The sequence below is a fragment of the Mus caroli genome, chromosome 2 (assembly GCF_900094665.2).
Source record: "Mus caroli chromosome 2, CAROLI_EIJ_v1.1, whole genome shotgun sequence".
Taxonomy (NCBI): domain Eukaryota; kingdom Metazoa; phylum Chordata; class Mammalia; order Rodentia; family Muridae; genus Mus; species Mus caroli.
The window spans coordinates 117,871,800-117,883,311 of NC_034571.1; the positions used below are offsets into that span (position 1 = coordinate 117,871,800).

The following is an 11,512-nucleotide window of genomic DNA, read 5'->3' on the forward strand; positions in this document are numbered from 1 at the left end:
CAGTCAGGGGACACACCCTTTGAAATGTCTATTCCTCCTTCAGAAGTAGGTGGGTGCTCATGATCCCCTCCCCACACCATGTTAGAATGCTGACTGGCTTGATCTTGTGCAGGTCTTGTACGGTAGTGTGAGTTCATGGGTAAAGCAGACTTTATGAGTGCAGTAGACTTGTTCAGAAAACACTGGTTCACTCTTGTCTACCCTCTGGTTCTCATCATCTTTCCTCTTCCTCTTCCTCAATAGTCTTTGGGATTTGAACGAAATGATGTAGATATTCCATTTGTGGCTGACACTCTGTGCAACATCTTTGTAAGACTGTTTAATTTCCTAAGTGATAATACTCTAGATAGTCATAAAATTTGTCAAATCTCGTCACACCCATGTTCTCCACTAAATAACAACAGCAATGATAATGTACAAATTCTGTATCTGCATTTTCTCAAATATTAACAACTGAATAGTTCATAAGATGAGCAATTAAGTTTGTAGGGAATCTACAGGTGCGTGCCAAGGATAGATTCTGGGAATCGTGACAAAACATGATCGCAGTTAATAATACTAAAGATGAGTGTGGAGGAACTTCTCGAGGAGAGGTGAGAGGACCGGTGGCTGTGTTGCTTTAACGTGTTCTGCTTTGCTTCCAGTACGGTCTGTTTACAATGTGTATAGTCAACCACTTTTTAGAAAACCTGCACTGCATCTACCTAATGGTTTTGTCACACTGGTAGTTCAGTATCTTCTAGCAGGAAAGAGGTCAGCTTCAGCGTTTCAGCACTGCGGACAGCTCCAGGGCGTCTGCGGGAAGGGGTGGGGTGGAGAAAAGGGGGCGTGGGTAGTGGAAATGAACACCAAATGACTAAGTGACGCATCAGTATTCAGTTAAACCAGTGCACTTTTCACACCGTTTTTTCCTTTGTCTGATCAAAGGAAACATAAAAATCTAGTGCCTTCTAACAACCCGAGACTGCTCTTTCCACTCACAGCGAAATGCCTTCGGCACAGCTGGGGACATAACAGAGACAAGGATTTTCGCAATGAATTAATTAAATCCTCACTACCCCGGGAAGCACAAATAGTGACGAACCCGATTGCTAAGCTTCGGGATGCGATGTGAGTGAAAACGAGCCCTGGTCTCCGCTTTTTCTGACGGACCTGAAGACCAGACCCTGTTGCTGCTGTTAGTCCCTTCCCTATCTCACGTCCCACCTCGTTGCTTTCACATCTACATACTCGCAAATATTTACACATCGTCACATCGGAGAAAGGCACACATGCACACACATTCTCCTGCAAACACTCGCGCACGGGTCCTTCCGCGGCTGCCCGTGTCCTGTCTCTCACCCAGACACAGACATTATTTACACACGTAGGCCAGGAAAGCGCTACCCACGGTCCTGTGACTCCACGCAGGTCCTCAGAACACGCCGTTTACACGAACCGAGATCGGCGAGCACAGACAAACCTGCCAACAAGTCTACTGGCTGGAATTCATCTCCATGGCAACAAACATGGAAGGTGAGCCCATCCATCCCTGCTGCCTGCGAAGTAACTTTCTCCCCCTTCCTCAGCATTCACCAACAGGGTTCCAGCGCCAGTCCCCAGGAGAAGGTGTCCTTTTTCTCTTGGATTTTAGAAACAAGAGAGTCGAGTGGGGGGCAGGGAGAGCTTGTAGGTTTGGTGATCTCAAATTCTAAAAAGAAACGAATGCCTCTGCAGCTGCTGATGCTGTCAAGAAAGAAAAAAGAAAGAAAGAAAACGTGTTGTGTGTATACAGATTGCTGATGTTTCTCCCATAATGTCTTGTAGGAAGTTTCCATGCTCCCTGCAGCTTAATATGTAGAAGGCAACTGGCGACAACACAAGGTAGAACACTAGCAATGGTCTAGGCTTCTTTAGTGAGACATGTTGAGAATTTTCAGATCGACGAGTGCTTTGGAAGGAATGGGTGTCTGAGGAGCCAGCCAGTTGTTCTCTTAAGGGAAATCTCTCAAGGTTGACGTCTCCAGAGCTTTGGGGTAGATTCTTGAAGATCCGAGGTTTTGGAACTCTAGGAAACCAAAATGCATGCACTTCAGCATGATGAAGAAGACATCTGGGTTTGTAATTTAAGGTTTTCTTTTGATTCCAACACATCCATTCTTAAATGATAGCTGTGTACAGATGTGGCCTCAGTAATGCCTTCTGCTATTGCTTATTTAAACAGGATTCAGCAACCTTTATATTGGATGAAAGGTCTGTTGTTTGTGTACAGAAGAGCTCGTGATTTTTTTAAGCTTGAGTTTGCATGTCTTGTTTCATAAAATTACAAGTATCCTCTCATTAGAGTGCAATCATCTTGCACTCCAAGTATAACTATTTCAGATTTAATGTTTGTGATGTTATTGCTCAATAAATAAACAAGAAGGAAAACCTGTTGATTAAAATAAAGACATGGGAGGTTCTTGTGTATTTCTTAGGAGGTGCCTACACTTTACCATTAGCTTCTGCTACTGCATGCTATTCTGTGGCAATTAAATAACCGTTTTTTGAAAAATGAATTTGATAGCTCCTAATCAGTAAATAATTCACAGAAAAAACAGACCTACCACATTTACTCATGAACACGAAAGGTTGCATAGCAGGTATAAAAATACTCCTCTCTTTGGTCAGTTACTGGCAATGATATGATGTAAACAACTGAGCACAGAGGACGTTGTTGTTGTTGTTGTTGTTGTCGTCAGTTATTTGTTGTTAACTACAAAGTGACTCCATGACATAGGGCCCTTTGATATCTACAGGTACTGCCATGGGCCAGTGCTATGACTCATCAGGACTTAGAGAGCCCTGTATCTGACGTTTGCTATGAAAGAAAAGAGACACATTGAATGTGCTTGCTCACTACCAAAGTATCGAATCATTAATTCAAAATTAACAATCTTTTATCAGTGGCAGAATTCATATAACAATACACTTGAGTATTTCAATCATTCCATAGAGGGATGCTGATGGTGAATCGGAGCAGTGTCGATGATGTTAGTAACCCAGGGTATATTACACTTAAAGTAAATTCTACCTGGATTTGGCTTACATTCAACTTCTTTTTTTAAAAATTCGTTTATTCTCTTGACAACTGCTAGTTTTCATATGGGCTTTTGTAAAATAAAAATCAATTCATAGCCTTGTTCCTTTGTAATCTATTTCTCTCATAATTCATTCATTTTCTATGTCTCAGTGAACATAGTACTAAAATATAATTTTCCTCCTGACATTAGCTTTACAATATCTGTTCTATGGAAGTTAATGAGTCTGTACTTTTCTATCTCTTCCAATTTCTGAAAATGTGTCTTTAATCCCGGGTGAAAAGTGGCTTTGAGACCTTGCTCATCATGAAGTAGTCAGTGTTGTAACTGGAGACTTTCATTTGTTTGTGACATTGTTGCTAGCAATATATTATATAATATTATACTCCATACTAATGGAAAGGGACAGAGCTGAGAAAACTTAGTGATATGTTTTTTAAAACTTCAGATTTGGTTGCTATTGAAATGAGACACAGAATTCATTTTGTATGTCAAATAAAATATGAAAGTTTGGGAAATTCTTTGAAAAAAGCTAGGCCTCAAGCACCAGTATTTCAAGTGCTTCAAGGATGAAGGCCAAAGGGTTTCCATGTTTGCTTTATCTGCCTATGTAGACAGAGCTGGTCTCACAAGTAGGCTTTTTTGGACCTTTGTGTTTCTCCTTTTCAACCATTCTACTAGATCGACCTTTTCTTTTAAAGAGCATTAAATTCTAAGTTTTTCAGTGCAACTCACTCATATACTATGTACTACACTGCGCATTTCCTGTAATGTAGGTTTTTCATTAAATTCTAAGTTTTTCCTTTTAAGATATTAACAAAATCATTCTTTCTCAACTCAAATTTTGTTTAAAAATGGAAGTTACAACAGGTCTTTAAACATTAGATGAATTGACTTAATTCTTCTTTAAAAAATCAAATATCTGGTTAAGTCATTATTGAAAATGTTTACATTTGAATGCATTATCCTTGTGTGCCTTTACTTTTATGCAAATAAAACTTGTTTTGCCAAACTTTATTGCCATCCAATTCCATCTTCTCTTTAACCATTATACCACATTTCCTTCAATCTGTTAACATTCTAGAAATTCCTATACTGGTGAAACAATTCTGATATCTGGCCTCGTTTACCAATGCTGTTCCATTCTTACTTCAAAATGAGAAAGTTTTTCAATGTTTCATCTAGAAATTGTGACTTTCTTAGCTCTGTTTGAATTCCTATTGTGGATTTATTCATGATCCTGAGCGCTTCTTCTGAGTCCACTAGGAGATGTAATTTTCCTTCTGCAAGGGGAACTGGATTATGGATTATTGGTAGCTTGTTTTTCCTATATTCAATACTACTCAGTAATAGCAAAGAGCATCTTGCTGGACTTGCAACAACCTTCTCCTGGATCCACCTTGAACAATTCTAACCTTCAGATGTCTGATGTATCTACTGCCTTCTTCAATGTTCTTTTAATAATTGCCTTCTCTTAAGCTTAAGGTTGCAAATACTTCTGACTATTGGGATCTCTCAGTCATGCCTTTATTCATCTCTGCCAGTTTTACTCAATGATCATACTCAAAGTATTAGCCCTACTAGGGATTTCATGTTGCACAAAGTGAGCCGAGTTGACTCCTTACCTGAGAACCACACTTACATTGTAAGTCTATAATGTTTCTTCTTTTCTTTACTCTGTTTAGTGAAAATGTTGCTTTCACATTTGTTCAAGCTTAATAGAGCAGAGCTATCACTGATGGGTCTCTTCTCATGGTCCACTACATTTCACTGGGTTCCAAATCCTATCTTGATGAATAGCTTTCAAACCCACACCCTCTTCCACATACTTGACTCATACAGCCCTTCATTGATTGCTTCTCACATGAAGCATTGTTTTTTAATCTCTTATAAATATGTAAGATAAGAAAATTAATCAATATGGTTGTTGAAATAAAATATGTGTAAGTCACTACTGCATGAGAGAAATGTAATAGATGTTGAATGTAATTTGCTTTCCTCTTCATTACCCATAAGAAGACTGAATTGCTTTATTCTTGTTTGAACATGGCTCTCCTCTCTTGTTAGCTGGAAGCTATTTGAGAGGAAAGGTGATATCTACTCCCATGTAACAACAGTCCAATAAATATTTTGAATACTGATTACCTATTAAATCATTTCTGTTTGACTGGGGTATAATCATGACAATGCCATTCTGGATCCTTTGTTCCCATTCAAGTTACGATTGTCTCTGCTTGTCAATTATATCATCAACTTTATATTATCAACTTATGTGAATTTTTGATTAATGGTAATTTGAATATTTATTTCATGTGAATTATCAAGCGATATCTCCTTCATTTTCAGTTCACATATTTCAGTCCTTTATCTTCAAATGTGAGAATTTTGTAAATATTTCTGCTAATCTCAGAATTTGAGTCATTAGAACTGTTTTGAATCTCAACTCTGGTAGCTCCATGTGATTTCAGCCAAGTTTTACGTGGAAGTTTGTAATCATCACTTCAATGTCTTCAACCTAGTCACTGTTTTAGTCACTGTTCTAAAAGATGAAAGAGTATGTAGGTAAGGCTAGACCTTTGTGATACTACACTAAAGACCTATCTTCATGATTACAGAGCCTGGTACTTATTAGGATAGCACAGTGCTTGTGAAAATATGTAAAACACTACAAAACTAGGCATATCTCACATCTTCCTTACAAAGAGATAATAAAAGAAGGTCCATGAATTTCAAAATTACTAAATCATGCTGTCCCAAGTCCCAAGTTCATCATGCTAGCATCAAATTAACAAAGGGCTAATTTAGCAGTTGCTATTTGAACTTTTCCTCAAAGACCCATCTGTTAAAGCCTGACTCCAAGCCACGGGGTTATTGGGAAAAAGTAAAGCCTTTAGGAGGAGATGGGCTTTGTCGAAAAACATTAGGTCACTGCAGAGATGACCTTGAAGAAGACAGTGAGACCCTGGCCCTTCCTTCCCTCCAGCTGCCAAGATAATAGCCACACTGAGCCACACTCCAGAACCAAAAGCAGGGTCATGGCTGAAACCACCAGATCAGAGGGCCAGAAGGAAGTTTTTCTCTTTTAAGTCGATGATTTGCTGTTTGCCTGCAGTGGAAAGCTGAAGAGTACAGGTTGCCTCTCTCCCATGTTCTCCTCAGTGCCTGCCTAGCACCGGCAGTTACCTAGTGAATGTTACTTAGTCACACTAACTACTACTAACGAATCATTTCATAATTTCCTCCTCCTCCTCCTTTCAAAAAGCGAAACAGTTATCTTATTACTAACTCTGTTCGCTTTTTCACGCTTAGTCACCTTTGAAAGCATATCTCCAGGCTATAAAATCTAAAGCAGGTTATGGAGTCAAGTCTTCACCGTGCACTTAGGACTTTTAAATAATTATGTCTGCCTCTTCCATAAAGGTGAAATGCTCACTAGGGCACATTGTTACCAAGTTCGCCAGTAACTTGCATCAAGGACAGCACTGACGCACTTCAGTCTCCATTTTTGTTTTGTTTTGTTTGTTTTTCAATGAAAACGGTAAGAAAATAATCGTATGTTGCCTTAAATTCATTCAACCTTTAGACTTCCCAATCTCAACCTGAAAGATTTGGGTCACTTTTCAGCGTCTGTTGCTAATACAGCACTGCATTTCTTCTGTATTTGTTCCAGTAATAGAAAGATTGAGCACTACAAATTAGGTTTGTTGTCATGGTTACCTTTTTCATTTACTGAGAAATTCTTTATCCACACACCTTTCACATCCCCACACAGCTCAGAAAATTTGAAGTTTCCCACAATATTCCTCCTGCAAAGGGTAACAGCCAAGGCTTGGACAGCAAGGAAGGGGTAACTACACCAGAAATTATAAGCAAGCAAGCAAGCAAGCAAACAAACAAACAAACAAAAAATCACAGAAATCAAATATAAAATTGATATCTGTACTTTCTAGTACAGATTAGTGCTAAAATAAGATGATAATGATATAGTTTCCTTAGAAAATAAAGGGAAATTCACAGAGTTGGTAGGAGAAACCTCCGTTTTCCATCTCTGATCATGAAGAATCGTGTCTTTTTGAGAGTGCCACATTAATCAGTTTAATAGGAGAGAGGAGGAGGGACAGTGATTGAGCTGTTGCATTGTAGTGCTTATCTTCAAGGCCAGGCTTTGAAACCAAATGGAAGTTCTCTTGGTTATGTCAACTACTGATAAATGAAACTTCAAGTTCTCTGGATAGTTTAGAATTAGATTTAAAAAATAACTTTATTCTTCAAAGACTGTATCCATCCACATACTTAATTTATTCCAGTTCAGATACTGATTGAATAAAGATGATATGCAAATTTAGAAAGGGTTCTTTTTCCATTAATTCATTAACTCACTTACTGTCTAAGAGTCTAAGAACAAAGCATGACTTGGCGTATGTCTGATAAATTACATCCAAAAGGGGGACTTTTGTATCTCTACCTAGGGAGGGATTTTGTTTTAGTTCAGTCAAACAAATGAGCTGAGTGGTTCATTGCTGCTTCTGGAAAACACATTTTGTTGTTGTTGTTGTTGCTGTTGTTGGTTTGCCATTTTAGTTGTTTGGTAGGTTTTACTAAGAATAACAGAGTCAGGGCTGGAGAGATGACTCAGCAGTTAAGAGCACTGACTGCTCTTCCAGAGGTCCTGAGTTCAATTCCCAGCAACTACATGGTGGCTCATAGCCATCTATAATGAGGGGATCCGATGCCCTCTCTTCTGGTGTCTGAAGAGAGTGACAGTGTAATCATATACATAAGATAAATAAATAAATCTTTAAAAATAAATAGGTAACAGAATCTATAGCTTAATTACTAATCCAAGGTCAGCTAGTTTGCTTCTCGTGTGACCAGCTATGAACTCATGTACATGTTTACTCTATGATATCTTTAAAATACCCAACTGGATTCTGCTTAGGTCTTTCCTACGCAATGGCAAGATGAACAAAGCATTAAAATTGCTCAGATGTTCTAGGTCCTGTGATGTTAATTGTTCCAGTAACCAGGCTCTGAGGCAGTTTGGTGGCCCAAATGTTTATTAAGAAATGCTTTGGGGCTCCAAACCTGGAAAAGGATAGAGAATGAAGCAGGTGTGGCTAGGAGCTGAGTTGTGCAATACATACCCAAAATATCCTCAAGTGACAGCATGAGGAGCGCCAGAGCTAGACATGGCTGAACAGCATCCTTCCCAGGAGGAAACTCGCCCTTGGTAGGGCAGTTCTCTGCAGCTGAGGCAGCTCTTGAAGGAAGATAGCAAGTGCTGGGGATGCTACCAGCTGCTAGGCCACAAGTCCCGCACTACAGGCACACTGTAGTATCCACCACCAAACCAAGGCTATCGGCCCCTCTGTTTCTAGAGGTTTATTTTTATCTTAAATTATGTGTGGGTGTGTAAGTACACACACGTGGGCGCTGTGTCCCTCAGAGGCAAAGTCACTGGGTGCCCTGGAGCTGTAGTTACCCAGGTGTATGGGTTGCTGCCTGGCATAGAAGCTGGAAACCCATCTTTGATTCTCTGCAAGAGGAGTACCCCTTCTTAGCCACGGGGTGTTATTGGCTCCTCTTACCTACACACTCCCAAAAATGTTAAATGCAGCTTACAAACACCATTAATTTGACTTTTTTTTTCAAAAAAAAAAAATCAGAAGCAGAAAATATTGCTTAATCCTGTTTCCCATGCTTCCTACAAGATAAATAACAAAAGAACTCAGCCTTTGGCAAGATCATTCTGAATTACTTAACTAAAGCTTAAAAATTAATTTTTTAAATACAAAGCACACTTTTATTTGCTAGGGCATTAAGACAATTTGGTGGAAAGATGTTCTACGAAGGGATTTTAAAGTGTTTTACCCTTTTATTGACCAAAAGGCCAGCCAATCAACACTGCAGAAGTAGGGAGTATCTCTGTCCTTGGAAGTTTGAAGATACAGCCCTTCTGTAATCTAATTCTTTATAAAATACAGCGTTTATCTCTATGTTTTTAGTTTGAAAACTCCAAGCCTTCATATTACGCTCTCCATTCATTCTCACCCATCTCTTGATCTATCTTAGTGTTTTTGTAAAGTTTATTTTATTTTATGCATAGAGATGATTCATACATGTATATGTCTATATATAGATGCATGCCTAGTGCCCTTGGAGGCCAGAAGAGAGAATCAGTTGCCCGGGACCTAGGGTTGTAAACATCTGAGCTGGCATGTGTGTGTGCTGGGACTCAAACCCCATCCTCTTCAAGCACAAAGGCTCTTAACCACCGAGCCGTCTCTCCAGCTCCTTCAGTTGCTTTCCTGAAAATAAACAAGGAACTCCATTTTATTTAAAGTCAACTTTGTTAAAATTTTAGTTGCAGCTTTAGAATATCAATAATTGACAAGGGGGATGGGGACGGGAATGAGTTAGAAGGAGGACTAGCGAGCTGTCTTAAAGTTAGCTGAATTACAAAGGACACACACCTTAAACTTGGATTTTATGTTTATTTAGGGCGCAGCAGTCCTCAGCCTTCCTAATGCTGCCACCCTTTAATACAGTTCCTCATGTTGTGGTGACCCCCAACCATAAAGTTGTTTTTTGTTTTTTGGGTTTTTTTTTTTTTTTTTTTTTTTGCTATTTCATAACTGTAATTTTTCTACTGTTAGGAATCATTTTGTAAATATCCTATATTGCCAATGGTCTTAGGGGACCTCTATGAAAGAATGAGTCTTTCAACCCCTAGAGGGGCCGTGACCCACAGGTTGAGAACCACCGATTTAGAGTTTTTTGAAAATGAATGTAGATGTTGGGAGGTAGTTAATGTCCACAGATATTGTGCTATTCTCTTTGTGGGTATGATTCTGGGCATTGCCTGTATTCATGTAATTTTTAAAATATGCTTTTATTTTTGAGAATGTGACATTTAAACTAGGTGTGGTGGCTCTTGCCTGTAATACCAGCATTCAGGAGAACTGAGGCAGAGGGATTACCATGAGTTCTGGGACTGCTTGGACTATAGAACTACAGAGTGAGAAATTCTCTCTTACACAGGCACGCACGTGCGTACACACACACACACACACACACACACACACACACACACGGCACAAATCATCGAGAAGAAGCTATGCAAACAAGAGTTGAAACAAAAAAATATATTGCAGCCATTTAAAGAATCAGGTTTTGTTTCAGACAAAATGGCCCTGGAGAGGTCTGGATAGATGGCTCAGCCATTAATGGCACTGACTCTTGTTTCAGATGGACCAGGGTTCAAATCCCAGCACCTACATGGCAGCTTACAACTGTCTATAACTCCAAGATCTGACACTCTTGCATAGACATACATGCAGCCAAAAACACCAGTGCACATAAAATAAAAGTAAACACGTTTTAAAAGATAGCCCTGGAGAGAGACCTTGAAGTTTGGACTTTAAACAGTGGAAACAGCTTATTCTCATTTTATTTGTGCTATTATCTCCATGTGCAAAAATGAAAGAAAAATTAGATGAAAATTCAGATCAAAAGAGCAGTAGCAACTGCCTCCCATTGAATAAAAGGCACTAGGTGCTAATGGTATGATGGTCATGTCCACGCTTGCTTTCTGTTTAAAGTATGCAGGCATGGATCTCTGTGTCCATTAATAATTCTGCATTTACTGCTATGGAGTACACATTTCTAGTGCCAATTTCATTCTGACCGATATCTGATACCTTCAAACACTGTTGACAAATAAAGGAGGCTTGAAAATAACTGCCTTTATAATTTCTTGTCCATTTGCCACACGTGGATGAAACTAAACTGGGTTCACTCTGTACCTAGGCAGAGAACCGATTCCAGCAGGAACTCTGAAGAGCCACCGCGATGCAGCCGTGAATGATGAGTAGCACCTACTGTGGCAATTCCTCAGCAAAGATGAGTGTCCACGAAGTCTCTGAATCCTCCCTGTCTCTGGAGCAAAAGACCGGCTTTGCCTTTGTGGGCATCTTGTGCATTTTCTTGGGACTTCTCATTATCAGATGCTTCAAGATTCTGTTAGACCCATATAGTAGCATGCCCTCTTCTACATGGGAAGATGAAGTCGAAGAGTTTGATAAGGGGACCTTTGAGTATGCACTTGCCTGACAGTGGCTTTGATTCATGGTATTCCCAGTTCCATTGAGACATGTGATAAACACATCTGTAATTAGCTTGCCTGTGCTGTTAGAGAGAGGATCATTCCATTCATGTCCTTCAATAAACATCCATGATTGATTTATCCACCATGCTGTGTACAATCTTGTGTTCTCCCTGGTCTTCCTCCTCAGTAGAGGTTTCTATTCATAGAGCGGAAACCACACCTCTTCTGCCATATTCTCTTTTCTGATATCTGCCCAGGCTAATGAGCTAACTTAGGAATTTTGCAAAGCAAACCCATCTACCCTCTCCACACTCCTGACTGGAGTCACAGCATAGCTTTAGTGACC

The 11,512-nt window shown here is 39.5% G+C and overlaps 1 protein-coding gene across 4 annotated transcripts; it reads left to right on the forward strand.

Annotated features, from left to right (window-relative positions):
- The first annotated feature begins 1,431 nt into the window (after positions 1 to 1,431).
- Ctxn2 (cortexin 2) lies at positions 1,432 to 11,309 on the forward strand. 4 transcript variants are annotated; one of them, XM_029474353.1, is made up of 2 exons: positions 1,432 to 1,515; positions 10,869 to 11,300. In XM_029474353.1, the coding sequence occupies exon 2, from the start codon at positions 10,923 to 10,925 to the stop codon at positions 11,169 to 11,171; it is 249 nt and encodes an 82-aa protein (XP_029330213.1). In that variant the 5' UTR covers positions 1,432 to 1,515; positions 10,869 to 10,922; the 3' UTR covers positions 11,172 to 11,300. The 4 variants fall into 4 exon arrangements, with proteins under 4 accessions (XP_029330213.1, XP_021012758.1, XP_029330214.1 ...); XM_021157099.1 differs by having other exon boundaries at positions 1,505 to 2,096; positions 10,869 to 11,309; XM_029474354.1 differs by lacking the exon at positions 1,432 to 1,515 and adding an exon at positions 1,593 to 1,863.
- The last annotated feature ends 203 nt before the right edge of the window (positions 11,310 to 11,512 follow it).

What these genes read in the sequence shown, in the direction of transcription:
- Ctxn2 (XM_029474353.1), top strand. Translation starts at nt 10,923, where the DNA reads ATGATGAGTAGCACCTACTGTGGCAATTCCTCAGCAAAGATGAGTGTC.